The sequence below is a fragment of the Podarcis vaucheri genome (assembly GCF_965113315.1).
Source record: "Podarcis vaucheri genome assembly, chromosome: Z".
NCBI classification, from domain to species: domain Eukaryota; kingdom Metazoa; phylum Chordata; class Lepidosauria; order Squamata; family Lacertidae; genus Podarcis; species Podarcis vaucheri.
Genome location: NC_138758.1, coordinates 5,010,626 through 5,029,519, shown reverse-complemented (window position 1 = coordinate 5,029,519; position 18,894 = coordinate 5,010,626). Strand labels below are relative to the sequence as shown.

General features: G+C 44.6%; 1 protein-coding gene across 2 annotated transcripts in view; it reads left to right on the top strand.

The window, feature by feature from the left end:
- ARHGEF6 (Rac/Cdc42 guanine nucleotide exchange factor 6) overlaps nt 1–18,894 on the top strand; it is a 75,627-nt gene that overhangs the window by 40,690 nt on the left and 16,043 nt on the right. For both annotated transcript variants that reach the window (XM_082207238.1, XM_082207239.1), the window contains 12 exons: nt 1,713–1,807; nt 3,168–3,263; nt 4,009–4,131; nt 4,718–4,856; nt 6,499–6,558; nt 8,757–8,903; nt 9,784–9,870; nt 11,148–11,226; nt 12,009–12,148; nt 13,774–13,899; nt 16,156–16,176; nt 18,803–18,893. In XM_082207238.1, the coding sequence (XP_082063364.1) occupies nt 1,713–1,807; nt 3,168–3,263; nt 4,009–4,131; nt 4,718–4,856; nt 6,499–6,558; nt 8,757–8,903; nt 9,784–9,870; nt 11,148–11,226; nt 12,009–12,148; nt 13,774–13,899; nt 16,156–16,176; nt 18,803–18,893 (1,204 nt within the window). The remainder of the gene's footprint in view (nt 1–1,712; nt 1,808–3,167; nt 3,264–4,008; nt 4,132–4,717; nt 4,857–6,498; nt 6,559–8,756; nt 8,904–9,783; nt 9,871–11,147; nt 11,227–12,008; nt 12,149–13,773; nt 13,900–16,155; nt 16,177–18,802; nt 18,894) is intronic.

The window sequence follows — 18,894 nt, the reverse complement described above, 5'->3', positions numbered from 1 at the left end:
GACACACAGGATGTGACACTAATGGGGTAGGAAAATGCTCCGGACTTAGAACAGAGTGGGCCTCGAGAACCAGGAGGCAGAATACATTGGCATTTAAAATAGATCTGTATCGTTGTGTTGAATTCCCTGGCTTGGTGTTTCCAGCACAAGCAGAGTCCTTTGAACAGAAACAGAAAGAATATTGGGAAGTGTAGTTTTCCCCTACAGAGCTACAATTTCCAGCACTATGCAAAAAAATGCAGCACTTAGTTAGGACCCAATGTCTGATCTTCATGATCTCTGCAGCTGGAGTATCCACTTGCCCTGTTTCATTATAGAGAACAACTCAGCTCCTCCACCGTGTCCTCACAGAAGTAGAGATTGAGCCGGATTGTGAGAGCAGGGATTGAATAGTGGGGGAGATTCTGCATATCCTTTTGTTTACCAATGACCAGTGCCCTTTTAAACTATGGAGTGATTGCCATAGCATGCAAGGGGCATAGAGTTGGCTTACGGACAGCATCTGATCCCTGGAAAATTCTGGCCCTAATGTTAGCACCTTGGCTTCAGCTGGTTCCTTCATCGGAGCTACAGGCTTTATGGTGCAGTAATTAGGTGCTCAGCCTGCAGAATTCAGTCCTCTCCCTCAACACTAGAACTTGTGGACACCCAAGGAAGCTGGATGTTGGGAGAGTGAGGACAGAGAAAATAAAGCACTTATCCATGCACTGCATAGTTAAACTATGGAACTGGCTCTTCCAGGAGATGGTGAGGGCCACCAACTTGGATGGCTTGAAAATAGGATTGTACAAATCCGTGGAAAAGGAGGCTGTCAGGGGCTGCTAGCCATGATGCCTGTGTTCCACCACCGCTGCCAGAGGTGATTCTGCCTCTGAATGCCGCTTTATGGGGATTATGAGAGAGAAGGAAAATTATAGCTTCTGAAGAGAGACCACAGCAGGGAGGAAAGGGTTAAATTCTCCCTCCACACCCCATGGTTATCACCTTCCCACCTCCCACTCCAGCAGCTGCTGTGTCTTTTCCTTTTTTAAAATCCTCCATCTTAAATGCAATAAATAAATAAATCCAGGTTCAAACCCAGAAGCTTCCCAAAAGCAAAGTCCTTCATGCATGATATGCTGGTCTCATGGGGAAATGTAGGAAAATGGCAGAACATCTGCTTTGCATGCAGAAAGCCCCAAGATTTAATCCCTGGCATCTCCTGGTTGTTGTTAGCATCCATCTGTCTCGAGAGACAACGGAGTACGCCTCCAGAGGTGAAGTCAAACTGCTGTGTTAGCAGCACCAAATGACTTTTCTGGGGTGCAATCCTGGTCAGTGTGTCTGGAGGTGCTGGGCTGCCCAGAGGACAAGACCTCCCCTTTGGCCTTGTTGATATGGTCCAAAGGAAAGCAGAGCAAGGCGTTTGCACCCGCTTGGCTGCAGGAGTTGATGAAAGGAGGCATGCAAGGCACCACCCAACCATCTTAGGGTCTCCATTCTGGATTTGTGTAGATTTCTTGTCCTGACTATATCTCACAAGGCAGTGGAGGTTTAGGACCAGAGTTTCCCTTCTCCTAGGTGGGCTACCTGCCCAAGTGGATGAGCCCTGATAGGGTTGATACATCTCTCTCTCTCTCTCTCTCTCTCTCTCTCTCTCTGTGTGTGTGTGTGTGTGTTTTCAAAACACCCTCCCCCTCTCTTTCTTACACACACACCCTCACTTGCTACAGGTACTTCAGAATATTCTGGAAACAGAACGGGACTATGCCAAGGAGCTGCAGATGCTTCTGGGAACGTACCTGAGACCTCTCCAGTCCTATGACAAGTAAGATCCAACTTGCTATTGAGTTGAAGTCTTCTGTTAAGATGGGTAGAGATTAATCCTTGATTTGTACAAATTCTTGAACGGTTATTTACTATTTAGATTTCCCCAGCTCCAAAGCCTGTCGCTGGTTAGACTTGACTCTTTAAAATATATTTTTACCTGAATGTGCATCTCTGAATCCAAAAGTCATTAGTGATGGACACAGCTTTAAAACTTTTAAACACCCTACTCACAGATTTTAAAGGTTCATTTTAAATGTTATATTTCTTTTCCATTACTTAAGCTTATCCCCAAAATGGACAAAAGAGTCCTATTACAGGAGGAGTGATATACACTCAAAATTCAAGTGTGTTGTGGAAATTAAGGAACAGGTTGTTGGTGATCAAAACATTGTAACTGATATGATCACAGTCTGTTTCAGGGCTGGGCAGCCTCTGACCCTTGGACTGGACTTGACCCACCATGCCTCCCCATTTTAGGAAAGCCCACCCATGCACTCTATGACAGGTGTCAATGTGTGATGTCAGGGGTGGAGTGCGTGGAAAGGGCAAGGCTTCAAAGGGACAATCAGGAGCTCAAAATAGCCTCTTGATTGCTTGTTGCTGAAACAGAACAAGGTAGCAGGAGCTCAAGGAGGGGAAGAAACTGCTTTTTCCTCCCAGTGATTCTCCTTGAAGCCTCTCCATGCTGATCCAATGTCCAATGCCCAAGATTGAAAGGACCAGTGCAGAGTGGACTCTGCAAACCTTCCCATACACCCGCTTCCAACCTCCAGTGGAGAGCCAGTGTGGTGTAGTGGTTAAGAGTGGTAGACTCGTAATCTGGGGAACTGGGTTCGCGTCTCTGCTTCTCCACATGCAGCTGCTGGGTGACCTTGGGCTAGTCACACTTCTTTGAAGTCTCTCAGCCCCACTCACCTCACAGAGTGTTTGTTTGGGGGAAGAAGGAAAAGGAGAATGTTAGCTGCTTTGAGACTCCTTAGGATAGCGATAAAGTGGGATATCAAATCCAAACTCCTCCTCCTCCTCCTCTTCTTCTTCCTTGTCTTCTCCTTCTTCTCCAGTGTCTCCTGGTTCCTGTAGCTTCTGTCCTCAGTGCTCCCAAAATTGAGACAAACTAGTCTGCAAAGGGTTGGGAACCCTGCAAAGGATTTTGACAATGTGTGTGGCTTCACCTGCCTGCCAAATTTGACCCACAAGGCCGATTCTGATAAGGATTCAGCCTGTGGACCCTAAAAGGTTTTCCTCCCCATGCCCAATGGAAGCTTCCTATTACATGAAATGAAAGCACCATATTCCTTCAGTGCTTTTTAATGAGCAGATTTTATTTGCCCACTGTCTTGGTATTTGAATTCTTCTAGGCTGAGTGCAATGGATATTGCATCTTTACTTGGAAATGTGGATGAAATCTGCACCTTTCAGCAAACTCTCAACCAGGTGCTGGAAGAATGTGCTCAGTAAGTGCTTGACATTGCATTCGGGCAAATGTTTCCCAATTCTTTGAAGCCTGCTAATTGGGAGGGGTGGGGTCAAGAGGAAAGGATTGTCCAGTTGGAATATATGTAGTGAAGAGGGAGAAATTCATATCAGTTCAGCTTTTAATGTGAGCCTGGCTAAGCCACACTTGCCAGAGCAATGCACAACCCAAAGTACTGCCAGCCTTTTAAAATTCTCACTTCTCTGAATTTTCCAACTCAGTTCTCCAACCAAAAAATGTTGGATGCATGCATTCATGAAAATCCCATCCATAAGTGCTTTATTCTAGGGGAAATCGCTCACAAGGAGGTGCACACTTGGCAGAATTGTGCACAAAACTATATCTACCAGGAGAAATGTAAACTTAACACGCTGACATATCTTTCGGGGGATCTTTTAAAAAAAATATAAGCTGAAATATGGAAAACTGAATTTAAGGTTAGGGGGGAAATGGAAGGGTTTGCTTGACCCTTGCTTAGATATAAGAAAACCTGATTACAAATGCTTTCTTGTCTTTGGAAAGATTCTGTGACCTTTAGCAAATTCTTGGCCTTGCTTGCTCATATGCATGGTGTAGGCAAGGGCTTGAACTTGGGAGATTGCGCTTTGCTAACCAGGTGAGCTCCTGACTGAGGTGCAAGACATGACCTCCTGACCAACTCCCCATTCCCTTAACCATTGCACAGAAGCCTGCTCTGAAACCCTTCCCTTGTATATTACCTGCAGGCTCCCAGAGCACCAGCAAAAAGTGGGGAGTTGCTTCATAAGCTTGATGCCCCAGTTCAGGTCTCTGTACCTCACCTATTGTGCTAACCACCCTTCTGCAGTCAACGTCTTGACTCAGCACAGGTAAAAATTAAAATACTATTCTATTAGCTTTTCTCGTTCCCTGTCTTCTTCCTCTTCCTCCTTCCCTTTTAAATCCCCCCTTCTGCCCTGTGCAATCCAGGAACTCTAAAATCCTGAATTATGGAGAATATGAAAAGGCAAGTTAAACTTGGCACATCCTAGTTACAGGTAGGTAGCCGTGTTGGTCTGCCGCAGTCGAAACAATACCATAGATGGTATCTGAAGAAGTGTGCATGCACACAAAAGCTCATACCAATAACAAACTTAGTTGGACTCTAAGGTGCTACTGGAATATTTTTTTTTATTTTGGCACATCCTGTTATTCCTCTATTACCTTGTTGCTGATTAGGTGTGATTAAATCATGTTATAAGGTATGATATTTATGTTGATTGCTTATCTACGTGTAGCAACAATAAGTTACCAGATCTGGGAATTACAGTATATTTTTAAACTCATAAACATTTTATTTTGTTTTAAAAGTGCCATTCAGAATGCTGCCAGCTAGAGACCCTAAGAGCTGCCATGTTGTTTCAGAGCAAGAGTCCATCTTGTTCAGTATGTTTTTTGTGTGCACCTGTCTTCCAGTGATGAGCTGGAGAAGTTCATGGAGATTCAGGGAGCCCCCTGCCCAGGGATACTGACCTTAACCACAAACCTCAGCAAACCATTCACACGACTGGATAAATACATCATCCTTCTGCAAGAGCTTGAGAGGCACATGGAGGTGAGTTCAGTGGCTGGGAGAGGCATACCTGCTAGCAAAAGAAGGGTTTGTTTGTGCCCTCTGAGCAATCATGTCCCTGGTACTTTTGGCCAACTCCCAACAGCAGGGTATGGTCAGCCATTCAAAGACCACATTCCCCAGGGGATTGTAAGTCAGAGCCAAAGGCAAAGTGGCCACACTCCTTTACTCTTCCTTCAACTCCTCTTTCTCCTTTTCATAAAATTATAGAGTTGGAAGGGACCCAAGGGTCATCTAGTCCAATCTCCTGCCATGCAGGAATCTTTTCTTTCTGCCTCCCCCCCCCACTTTCCCCTCATTGCCATCCATGTGAAATTAGACCAAGGGCCACAGGTTGTCCACCCCTGCTCTGTGGATTTTTATTTGCAGCTCTTGCCGACACAAGTAAGCCAACTTCAGGCCTCAAATACTTGCTTGTCTTGTTTCACCTTACCTTCTGGGCACCAGGTAGGTCCAGAGGCAAAAGCAGGCAGAGAAATGAAGGTTCTCTTTGTATACAGTAGGCTGGTTTCTGCATGCACTCTCTCTCAAGCCCTCTATGCTCCCATTCAGGCAAGTAAAAAAGCAGTTTCAGAGTCCAAGGCACATTGCAGTCAAGCAAAAGTGCTTCAGGAGGTGACACAGCAGGGCTGGTAGAGAGGCTTGGAGGAATCTGAACCCCAGCCCTGTGGAAGATTAGCAGCAAAACATAACTGATGCATGCTCTTGCAAGCGTGAGAAGTGGCTCAGACCACAGAGCTGTATTGCTGAGAGGCAGATACTCAGACCATAGAAATGCAATGGGTAGAGAGGGTTCTCTGTGATGTCATTTCCCCTCCTCTTCTGCAGAGGAAGGAAGAGCTGGGATAGCTCAGTTGGTAGAACATGAGGCTCTCAGGGTTGTGGGTTTGAGCCCCAGGTAGTGCGAAACTTTCCTGCATTGCAGGGGGTTGGACTAGATGACCCCTGTGGTCCCTTCCAACTCTACAATTCTATAATCAAACTTCTTCCCTCTCTCTCTTCCTTTGACCAGTGATGGATGCAGACATGCCTCCACTTGCCCCAGCTTTAGGCACATGCCTGAAGCTGGTTATGCAGTAAATATAAATACCTTGTCTGCATAGTTTTTATGGCTACTATTGGGGGAACCAATGCATGATTATAAAGTAAGTAAATCATATTTTTAAACTTAGTTTACAGGTTGTTGCCTAGCTCTGTGCTAAGCGGTGTCTAAGAAAGAGAGAGCCAGCTTACTTCGTTAACTGGACTTGCTCAAAACAAGATTTTAAACTCTAATTCCTATGCTTTTACTTTTGCTGCCAAAGATGGGATTTTGAAACCGTCCAACCTATAGATGAGGACACCTGGAGAGATAATTGCAATTAATATATCCTCTCTTATCCATTAAAACCCATCCCACAAGTCCTGAACCGCCCCACCCCAGTTTTAGATGGTTGTAAACTGCCTTAATATCCTTGGGGTAAAATTCAGTATATAAATGATTCCAAAAAATAAGAATGGGTCTTAATATACGCCCCCTTGATCTGCTGCACTTTCACACACACACACACACACACACACACACACACACACACACTTAGATATACCTGCCCTTTTGCACTCGCTAAAGCTTCTCTTTTCCTAGGAAGCTCATCCGGACCACGAAGATGTCTTGAGAGCAATCACCTCCTTCAAGTCTCTTGTGGTAAGTCTTGGAAGCAGGCTCTGTGAGCCACACATCACCAGGAGTGGAGCAACCTAGGGGGATAATGGAGGGTCAAAAACCCAAGACTATTTCTGCAGTGGGGTCCCCATCTCCAATGTCTGCCCATTCAGCGCGAAAGGGGAGTTTTTCAGCCACTGAGAAGGTGTCTTCTCACCCTGCAGCCAATCAAAGTGGAAGGAGGTGAGTCAGCCGCTGAGGATTGGCTCCTAGGGTCACTCTGGAGAATGTGCACAGGAAGAACACAGAGAACAGATTGTTCTGTGTGTTCCAAAGCTCAGCAATTAGGGAAACTGGGGAAAAACCAGGTGCTTCAGTTTCAAGAAGGTGGTTGCAAGTTCTGCTACGTACAAGGAAAACACAAGTTAAGCTACTCTGAAATAATATATTGGAGCATATCAAATCATCTGCCCACTCTTTTGCACAGAAAATAAGATGATCTGTTTGAAAGGCAACACATAAAGGTCTGCATTGACCATTATAATATTTAATATTTTTATTTTTATTTCTGCAAACCTTGAGTCTTCCTAATCCTTCCTCTGACTTACGCGTGGATGGTGCCCTGATGTGGGTCTATGCTTGTAGAATGAATTCACCATTTGTATGGGATAGGAGTAAGGAACCCACCCAAGGGCCCAGTTCACTTCTGTGCGACCTCCCTGGGGCCACGTGCCAGTGGTGGGAGGGGGGACTGTAGACAATAATGGGCAGAGCAACAAATGCACATTTTACCTTTCCATGGCATGCTCCTTTCTACCCCCACCAACACCTCTATCATCCATCCAGGCAAGCAAGTTATTGGAGTTCAGGGCACATTCCAGCTAGGCAGAAAAATATTGAAGGAGCATATGAAGTGAGGGCCGTGTCTTACGGAGAGGTTGCTGGGGAGGGAGTGTGGCCTGGGGAGAATCTGACAGCGAGGGCCACATCTGGCCCCCAGTACAGACATTTCCACCCCTAGTATGTGTAAGGAGTGCCCCTTTGAATCCCACCCCCGTGCATTTTCCTAGGAATGTTCACTCACATAAATTCAGAAGCTGTAGAGATTTAAAAGGGGGGATTTAAACTCTCCACATGGGGGCACTCTTACCCCACTCAAAGCTCGATCTTCTGTTCTTAGGAAAGCAAAGATTCTTTCTCTTGCCTCTTCCGCTGCCTTCACTGTAGCCCAGTCTGGATAACCTCATCAGAGAAGAAGCACATGTTGTGGTGGGAAGGTGGGCAGGAGACTTCTGAAGCTGGGTGCAAAGAAGGAGGTGGATGTTGGTTGAAAACAGGGAAGAAAAGAGGCGTTGAGTTAGCTCAGGCGGCTGGGGAGTGGGGGCATTGCTGCGCTTCTCCTGCACAAGGTCCCTGGTTCAACCCCCTTCATTTCCGCAAAGAAAGAGCAGGAAAGATCCTTCTCTTCTGCCTGAGACCCCAGAGAGCCGCTGCTAACCATAAGAACACCTGAAGAGCCCTGCTGGGTCAGTATAACGGGGATATCTGGTCTTGCACCCTGTTCTCTCAGTGGCCAACCAGATGCCCAAATGGGAAACCCAGAAGCAGGACCTGAATCACTCGCGATTCCTAGCAACCAACAGAGGCCTATTGACTCTGATACATGAGGCAGAACGTTGCTGTTTTGTCTAGCAGCCACTGGAGCCACGAACCACCTTTGTTGCCATCCCTTGGTTCTTAAATGAGGCATCCAGAACCAGAAATCTATTCCCTCTCCTCCCATTTCATAGAATCATAGAGTTGGAAGAGACCACAAGGGCCATCGAGTCCAACCCCCTGCCAAGCAGGAAACACCATCAGAGCACTCCTGACATATGGTTGTCAAGCCTCTGCTTAAAGACCTCCAAAGTAGGAGACTCCACCACACTCCTTGGCAGCAAATTCCACTGTCAAACAGCTCTTACTGTCAGGAAGTTCTTCCTAATGTTTAGGTGGAATCTTCTTTCTTGTAGTTTGGATCCATTGCTCCGTGTCCGCTTCTCTGGAGCAGCAGAAAACAACCTTTCTCCCTCCTCTATGTGACATCCTTTTATATATTTGAACATGGCTATCATATCACCCCTTATCACCCCTTTGTGTTTTTTTGGGAGAGGGAAGAAAAACGGGGGTTTGTGTTTTGCCTTACTCTTTATGCTTGCCCTCTGATCTGTAACCAAAACCTTTCTTTTCTCTCTTGGCAGTTCCAGTGTCAGGAGATGAGGAAGAGGAAACAGCTTGAGCTCCAGATCCTGTCAGAGGCCATCCAGGGATGGGAGGGCGAAGACATAAAATCAATGGGCAACGTCCTGTATATGTCACAAGCCTTGGTCCAGTATGGAGGGAGTGAGGTGAGAGCAGCAGCACTTAATATCCTAAACCTTGAAGGCTGCACACTTATCTCCATCACCTCTTTGTCCGTTCTCTGTGGTCAAGGGCCCTGGTATGACCCTCTTCCCCCCAGCTCCACCAAAAAGGAGGTTTCTCTCATTTACACATCTCAAGTCCAATATGGGAGAAGGTGAGAGGGGCAGACTAAAAGAAGAAGAAGAAGAAGACAACCTGTGAATACCACTCATGTTTGCCTCTGTGATTTCCTTCCCTGACCTTAAATGAACAAGAGGATTGTGGGGATTTTCACTCGCATTTACATTTCTGCCAGAGTTCTCCAGCCTATCTAATTCAACCCCTTCCCAGGCTTGTGATGGTGTGAGACTCAGGTAGCAGCAGGCTGTGCCATTTTAGGGGTGGTGAAACTTTATGTTTGCAAATTTCTACAGTGAGGAGTCTTTAAAAATGTGTTTTTAGGTGTGAGGAATTCAAATCTCCTAAAGTTTTTGGAGAACAGTTAGCTTGGTAAACCTATGTTTTGATGAAGAAGAGCACAAACTGCTTTTGGAAACCCAAATAATTTTAATTTTGCCTTCTGAAAATGCTGGCCATTGCTAAATAATATTGATAATATTAATATTAATATCAATTTATAACTGCTAGTACTTGGCAATCTTTTTAATGATTTCTGTGCAGTTTTACACATATTTTACTTGCCGGTCAAAACAAAATTATATTAATTTAAGCAAAATATCTTTTAGGGTTAGGGTTAGGGTTAGGGTCCCCAAGTCATGTTGCAACTTTTTAGCATTTTCCTCATTTCTGGAATTTGAAAACTGAAAAATTCAATATGCCCTAAGTCAGGTGGGCCTCAGTGTGAATTTCTCTTTTTTGTTTCAGGAAAAAGAAGAAAGATACCTCTTGTTGTTTTCTAATGTCCTGCTGATTCTCTCTGCCAGTCCTCGGATGAGCGGGTTTATGTATCAGGTGAGTAGTGTCTTCTTGGGATTGCAGCAATTTGGCTTTTTTTTGGAAGGACAACTGTGCATTATGGCCACGTGTCCCCCCTCCAAAAAAAAAAATCCACCAGAGGGGGGGGGCTATGACTTTTTCTAGCCTTTTTGCTAATTGACCCCTGCCATTCATAGCTGCACCTGGAGTTGGACAGTTCTGTCAATTTCACTTTCTACTCTTTATTTTTTCCAACCTTACATTTGGTTCAGTCCATTTCATTAACAATTTGTGGTGAGAGAGATGGCGTTCTTTTTAAAAAGTCTGCACAAAAATGCCCATACATTGATGCGCTTGCACTTGTCCTAACAGGTGCAATTTTTTCTGTAAGCAGGTTGCCTAATATATACAGCTTTCCCTGAAATAATGTAGTTTTGTACATTATTTGCAGCAGAATATGCTTTTTTGTGTGTGCGCACACTTTGCCTGGGGAGCTGAATCACAAAATTTAGAAAGCAGCATGAAATTTCAAAGGAGAGCTCTGTTTTAGTTTCCTTATTAGTTCAGGAAATGTAAATGAGGTAGGTTTGCCTTAAGAAAAAAGAAATCTATTCATTTGACAATTATTAACAATAATCAACAAAACTGCTCCAGAAAAAAATACTTCAAATCATAATATTCTACAGTAAAGTATGGCTTAAGATGAAATGACAATATTTCTTCCAAAAGAACCCCCTCAAAATCTACTTGAATTTGCTTTTGCGGGAATAAATTATTTTCTTGACAATATTGTATAAGGGGCAACTGGTTTCCCCAAAATTCATTTCCATATTCACTTGCAATTCTCATCCTTAGATGTTATTTTTGACAGTGTAGCCAAATTCCAGACTTTATGAAGCCAATCTTTCCAAGGAGCAATGCAACTTTTTATTTTTTATTTTGTATAAATACTTACGGAAGCACCATAAACCTGGCACTAGATTAGAGCAGGCATTCTCTCTTCACACTTACACAGGAAGGCACACATTATCTTCAGATGCACTGATGTATATGTCTACCATTTAAGATCAAAGAAACCCAGCTCCCCTGCTCCCCCCCTTTCAAAACTACTCTTTGAGTCATATGCCGATTTGAGCATATTCAGCTAATTGATTTGATGAGTTGACTTGGGTTTCTTTTATAAGGTGGCAGTCCCTAACTAAAATTTACATATTGCAAAAAAAAGTCAGTCAAGGTTTCTCAGAAAAACGTTGACATAATACCTTTCTTTCTTTCTTTCTTTCTTTCTTTCTTTCTTTCTTTCTTGGGAGCAGGGAAAGCTCCCTTTAATAGGTATGATGGTCACAAAACTAGAAGATGTGGAAGTCAATGAACATGCTTTTGAAATTTCAGGTCAGTGTGCAGCTAGCGCCTTAGATGCATGCATTGATTAGATTAGATTGAATATATATACCCACTTTTCTACTGTAAAGATACTCCAAGCGGCTTGCAATAGAAGGCAAAAAAAGAAGAAGCAACATATAGCAATGATGCAAAATGCTGAATACAATATAAAATACATCGAACGTAAGAACATCGGGAGAACCTTGCTGGATCAGGCAAAAGGTCCTGTTCTCACAATGGCCATGCCTACATCCTGTGGGGAAACCCACAAGCAGCAAGTGAGTGTACCAGCCACTCTCCCCACTTGTGAATTCAGAGATACTGGTATTCAGAGAGATGCCAAGTGGCATTCAGCTAAGTTTTACTCATATTAGACTCACTGAAAACAATTACAGACTGAGGTCCATGAGTTTCAGTGTGCATATTTTCAGTAACACTGAGTTGAATCCTTCTGATGGCCTCTGGCAGTGGAAAGAAGATGCTGCCACCATGGTTGGTAGCCTTATTTAGTGGAAATAAATGGTATATTGCAGTGGTGGTGAACCTCTGGCCCGTAGGCTAAAATCCTGACCTGGCAGGGCATTCCAGTTTGGCCCATGGCGCCATTTTCCACAAGCCCCATCCTTCTGTCAATCAAGTGATGTCACTTGTGGCAGCAGCTGATGAGCCGGGAGGGAGGGAGGGTGGGATTCAGTTCTGCCTTGGCTGTGCAAACAAGTGCTTGAAGCCAAAACAGAATGAGTGGGCTATTATTATTCTTGTTTTTAAATGAGTTAACCTGGTTTGTACAGGGAGCCTGATTGACCGGATTACGGTGCATTGCAACAGCAGCCAGGATCTACACGACTGGCTTGACCATTTGCACAGGCTGACCAGGGGGACGGTTTCAAGCGGCAGCCTCTCCAAGACACACTCCTGGGGCTCTCATTCTGTAAGTTGATCTGCTTAGTGGGGCAATCTTGGTCTGTGCCAGGCTCCTGGGGAGGCAACACACCTTCTGTTCCTGCAGGGGGTGCTAGTGTGCTGGAAATCCACTATGACCAGAATCCTATGTTGAAGAGAGAATGGGTTGCCTTCACCCTCTGCCCTTCAGATCCCTTTTGACGCCTCTTAGATTGTGTGCTCATTTATTAAACTATTTGGGTTGGATAAAGCTGCAGCTGCTTATTTTGTTTCCTTGATGTTTCCCTAATTGTTGATTTCCACATTATAGCTGAGCTTTCACCAACTGTGAAAAGCCACTTCTGGATTTTTTTATTTTAAATTATATTTTTTCCATGTTACAAAACCACATTCACATTAAAACAAACATTTCCCCACTCCTATCGCTGGTGGCACTGTGGGTTAAACCACATAGCCTAGGTCTTGCCAATCAGAAGGTTGGCGGTTCTAATCCCAGTGATGGGGTGAGCTCCGGTTGCTCGGTCCCAGCTCCTGCCAACCTAGCAGCTCGAAAGCACGCCAAAGTGCAAGTAGATAAATAGGTACCGCTCTGGCGGGAAGGTAAATGGTGTTTCCGTGCGCTGCTCTGGTTCGCCAGAAGCAGCTTAGTCATGCTGGCCACATGACCCGGAAACTTTATGCCAGCTCCCTTGGCCAATAAAGCGAGATGAGCACCGTAACCCCAGAGTCGGTCACGACTGGACCTAATGGTCAGGGGTCCCTTTACCTTTTTATCTTTCTTTAAAAAAAGCCAGCCATTTACAACTTCCCTTCTTCCCTGGTTCCTTTAATTTTCCCACTATCCCTTATTCCTTTGCTATGTGTTAAACTGTTGAATTCACCCTAATCCTACCAACAATTTCACATGTTTACAGTTTTTTTCCAGATACTCCACAAAAATTTCCATTCCTCTGCTACTTCTGGAAATTTAATAGTGCAAGTTTAGTGCAAGTTTCCAGAAACAAAAAATGGGGGGGGGGGGAGAGAGACTAGCAAAAAAAGTTTGCAAACACAGCGGTACCTTGGTACTTGAACAGCTTGGCTCCTGAACAAATCGGCTCCGAAATGCCGCAAACCTGGAAGTGAGTGTTCCAGTCTGTGAACATTTTTCGGAAGCCAAATGTCTGACGGGCTTCCATGGCTTCCGATTGAGTGAAGATGGCCAATCAGAAGCCATGTCTTGGTTTTCAAATCATTTTGGGAGTTGAACGGACTACCGAAATGGATTAAGTTTGAGAACCAAGATACCACTGTAGTGGAAATGAGCAACATGTGCTGTGCTCGACTATATTTCCCTTTGTGGCTCTTATGTTGTGTGAAAGCTCAAGTGGAATCTGAACATCAAGAACATAGGAAATGGCATTATCCTGAGTTGAGCCATCTAGTTCAGTATTGCCTACACTGACTGGAAGTGGCTCCGCAGGTTTGCAGGCAGTGTTCTCTCCCAGCATCATCTGGGGATAGTACCCGGGGCCTTCGGCTTGCAAGGCGGGTGCCCTTCCCCAAATGAGGCAGCACAACCAAAATGGGCCCTCTTTCCTTTCCTTGGAAGATGTGGGAACTCTCAGCAGGTTAACAAGCTAAATCAATAAATGATAACTGTTTTATCACCAGACTTTCAGCTCTACTGGACAAGCCCGTGGCCCATTGGAGCCACCCAAAATCGTTAAGCCCTGGACCTTAAGTTGCCTCCGCCCCGCACCTCCCCTCAGGCCATCGGTGGCACTCAGCTACAAAGAGGTAATTGTCACAAATGGGTCTGGGTTGTGCCGCTGGATGAATACTGGGCATTGCTGCCTCGCTTTGTGGCTGGATGTGTAAGCTTAACACAGGAGGCTGGCCCCACTAAGCAACAAGTTTACAAATCCAGGCAGAAGGGCAACCCAGAGGCAAGTTTTTCCACCGCCGTAGAATTTTAGCGTTGGGATCGACCTTAGAAGTCATCTAGTATAAATCCTGCTGTTCAATGCAGGAGCTCTAATTTAGGACACACCTCCAGAATCCCTGAGGGATGGCTACTTGGCTTCTGCATAATACTTCCAGAGAGGAGAGCAGCTCCTACCATTAGGACGTTTCTCCTGCCGTTTAGCTGAAATCTGCTTTGTTGTCCAACAAAGTCCAACAAAGACACCTGCTCTGCCTTCTTCATGACAACCCTGCAAATATTTGAGGGCTGCTCTTATGTCTCCCCTTTTTTGGGGGGGTTATGTCAGTAGCTCAATGAAGGCGTTGACCCAGTATGCGCCAGCTGCAGAAAAGATAAAATTCCATGCCAGGGATCATTATTAGGAAAGGAACCAAATAGAAAACTGCCAATATCATAATGCTATTATACAAATCTATGGTGTGACCACATTTGGAATATTGTGCACAGTTCTGGGCTCCTTGCCTCAAAAAGGATATTGTAGATTTGGAAAAAGTTCAGGAAAGTTCAGCCAGAATGATCAAGGGGGTGGAGCAACTCTTTTATGAGCCCCCCCCCCATTTTATCCTTTGGGTGTATTTTTGTCTTTTTTAAACCCATAGAAGAACTGGGATTCTTAGGAATAAAGTATATTTCATATTTGGTAAAAAGGTAAAGGTTTACTGCTCCAGCAGCCAAACATCTCGCAGAGAAAGAAAACCACTTCCCCACTTAATTGCATCTATCCAATTTCTTCTCACACTATAACAGTGTTCAAATCTAAGCCCACAGGAAACTGAGCTGGCATAGGGGAGTTATTTGCATCATACAGGAAACTTGTGTCGCAACCCCCAAAAGGTGTTACTATAAAATCACTCTTCAATACTTTTCAGGGATTTTTTTTTAATGACTCATTTTTTTACACGACTCGCCCCTAACACTGCTTGTGCTGGAGGCTTGCTGGCTTCTGTACACGGGTGCTGATGGTCTATTTTTGTTCCTAAATTTTCATAAACATTGTCAGACATTGCCAAAGATATTTTGTTTTGTTTTGTCTTGCTCAGTATTCTTGTGTCCATTTTTCTTGGGAGTATATTCCATTGTTGTCCATGGGTCTAAGTAACTGAGCACTGGTGTGGTCACCAGTTTTTAAGTGTGGGAGCTCATCATGGCAGTCAGCATTGCCCCACTAAAGAGAAATATCAAGTGGGTGTTGGAAATTCAACAACTATGCTATAAGATATTTGGATAATGCCTTGCTCACAGGGAGGCTGTGCTGGCTTCTGTTTTGTGTTCTGGCCCCACCCACCATTGGCCAAGGCTCCCTGATTGACTTTCCTCTGTGAATCAATGGTGCTTCTTTGCGAAAAGGTTATCTATTCCTCCCCTTGAGTTTCCCGGATCCAATTCTACTGTTCCTTGTAACTGCCTATTCATCTGCCCTCTTTGAGTAAGCAGTAACTCTCCTTTGGGGGATGCGTGTGGTGAAGCCGGGAGGTGAAGGTGGGTGGAAACAGGTCCCCCTGAGAATGCAGTGCCCAAGTGCCCCTTGAAACCTGGAGCCCACACCGACTCGTACAGAGACATGACAGGCAGACTCCCCTTTGAGGGTGGATGACCCTTTCTCAGGAGCAGTTGAGTGAGCTGACCATATCCAACATGGGTGAGTAGAAGATTTAACCCCCTTCCTGCAGCAGAGGCTAACTGGGAAGAGGGGAGACCCTGAGCAGTGTCATTCAGAGTTGCAGAAGGAAACTTCCTCCATGAATGGAGAGCCTCTGGTTCCACGGGAGTTTTCCAGTGTTTAATCAATGCCTTTCCTCCTCCTTGTTATTATGAATAGTAATAGTCAAATTTGTCAGTCATTTTACAGAGCGGCTTAACAAGATATGAAATGCAATAAGCAAAAGTAAAACTTAAACCATGAGCAATGCAAAAGAAATAAAACGCTCTTCGAATGGTGTATCAGTAAGGGCAAATCCTACCCACCCCGTTAAGATACCAGGCTGAAAAAAGTCAGCTGCTTTTTCCATGAATCATGCTTACCTTCTCATGTTTGTCTTTGTCTTCTTCTTTTTATGTTCATTCGGTAGAGGATGACTTACATTTTAAAGGTAAGGATGGAATCATCTCCATGACTTCCTGGGTCGCTGCATTGCATGTATGTTTTAACAAAGGACAAGTGGGTTTTCCCCTTCTCTCTCCACCCCACCCACCCACGACCTTCTGCATTCGTGTGTCATATTTTCCCAGAGCAAAGCTCTGTGTTTGTTTGTTTGTTTTGCAATTCATTGCCATTCACTTTACTGCGTTGTCTTGGCTGCAAGCAATGGGACTTACTCCCTAGCACTTCTGCAAAGGACACTTAATGCTGCTGTTGAATTCAGAGCATGGGGAAAAAAGATTCATCTGCCTGCGGCTCTTAAGTCATCCTTTCCCAACCTAGTGTCTTCCAGATCATGGGAGCCCACAGGAATGTTTGGGGTGTGTGAGGGAGCAAGCTGATTTCTATCAAAAGAAAGCCCTGGGAAGAATAGCGGCTGTACATTCTGCATCACATCTCAGGATCTGCAAATATTAGAAATTTCCTCTTTTTTAAAAAAATGAAAGCTGGAAATCTTGGGATTATGGTTCAATAATGCACACAGAGTCCAGATGTTATGGACTCTGTGTGCATCCATGAGGAGGTTTATTCAATTTACCCGATGTTTTCCTAAGTGTTAATTTCCGCATTATATTTTGAGCTTTCATGTGACATAAAACTATATTAGAGTATAGCTCTCACTTCCATTTTATTTGTAGATTCCCTCCTCCACCACCCCACCCCCCAGAAACAAATAACACAAAAACTTGCATTGTGTTCAGCTATGATTCTGGAAGTGACTTCTAAGTCATGCAAGAGCTCAGAAATAATGTGGAAATCAACAGTTTAGGAAACAGCATAAACTAGCCTGTGAGTGCAGCCAATGGCTCTCATCCACCCTCGCCAGCGCAGCCAATAGGCTGCGGGGAATGCAGGGGAAGGAATGAATCTTTATTTGCGTCAGCCATTGGCCATAGCAATAAAACAACAATACGATATACAAAGAATAGAAATAAAAAGTTAATTATATAAAATACATTTTAGGGGTATGAATCAATAGTCAAATAGTGGATCTTATTCTGATTGCCCCAGCTAAAAACCTTGCAACCTTTGCTGTCACCTGCTCAGCGGGGAATGGAGTTGGAGTTCAGTACTATGCAAAAGGCACTAGGCTTGAAATCATTTGTATTTTCCATGATGGAAAACATTTGTAATTTTCCATGATGATCTCAAGATGGCATCCACATCGGTTCATAAGTATATGTTCCCATATGAGAAAAAGGCTTAGCCTGCAGAATTTACAAAATAGGACAGAAGCAGGAAAAGTGCAATATAAGAGATGGGAAAGTAATATCCCTTCTGGAACCCCAGAGATTTATATTGCATGGTGTCCAAACAACTCACTCACCAATCGCACCTCTGAGTTGACCAGATTTGCTCATTTCACAGAAATCACTTAGAAGAGTACCTGCCCATTTTGTTTCATAACTTTCTTTCTAGAAGGGCTAGAGACTGGGTTGTCTCATGGTTTCATCTAATTTTTACTAGCACCATCAGATAAAACAACTTTTGACTGCTAAAAAGATACCCCCAGTTAATTGGAAAGATGAATAGATACTCAAAATACTTATAAAAAGTGCAGGTGGTTCAAGCTCCACTCTCCCTTTTTCTTGAACATAGAAAGGAATGCTTCTTAGGCATCTCCTCGGGTGAGAGACATGTCTCCTCAGAGAAGCATTCATTCCCTTCCTCTCACATTGAATAGAGTGCCTCTTCTAAGTTGAGATCTGTTGTGTCACAAACATGGGTTGTTTAAATTCAAATAAACTGTTTTTCACAGAGGCAGATTTTGGACTGCACGACTGGTTCCCTTGCACAGGGTGCCAACCCCAAGGGACGCCTTCCCACCTGCTTCCCAAAATCTAGTAAGCCCTTACTTTGGGAAGGAGGGTCCCAGAGTCCTCCTGCCTTCCTCCTTCCTCCTTCCTAAAGCCTAGTTAGCACTTACCCAGCATTGGGAAGGAGACAGGAGGTCTCTTGGACCCTACTACAGCCCTCATGCTTCCTTCCCAAAGACCAGCACCTTGCTTAGCCATCTTTCAGAAGGTGACACAGGTGCTGGTGTGTGTGTGTGTGTGTGTCAAATTTTGTTTTCACACAGGGTGCTGTATTCAGGGCCGTCTTGAGCATATCTGGCATCGTGATGCAAAGATCCCTCTGGTGCCCCCCCAAGTTTCCCAGAGTTGTCGACTTGTCAACCTTTTCCCAAGGCTCTGTGGGCATCGCTCTCCTCCTGGGGAGGCTTGGGAGGCAAGCTGCACATCTGCCAGCCATATGGTTGACAGGGCACAGCTGGCGGGCGTGCAGGGAAAGGGGAGGCCGCCGGCAAAGCCACGCAGCTCCCCCACTCACTGGGGCACCCCTGAGAGGCCAGTGCCATGGCACAACGCACCAGTAAGCCCTATAGGAAAGACGGCTCTGGCCCTATTACCAAGTTCCAACCTGCTTTTTGTCCTATAAGTATTGCTTTGTCCCACAACCCCAGATTTACCAGCTGAGACCGAGATTATTGTCAGCTAAGATTTCTCTATTCATAACCTTGGTTGTCTCATTATTAAGTGAAGTATGTGTTGTTTTTGTCGTTTTTAAAAAAATAGGACTCAAGCAAGAGCCCAAAGACAATGAAGAAGTTCCTTCCAAAAAGGAAAGACAGGAAAGCATCCGATGAGGAATTTGTCGTTAGAAAAAG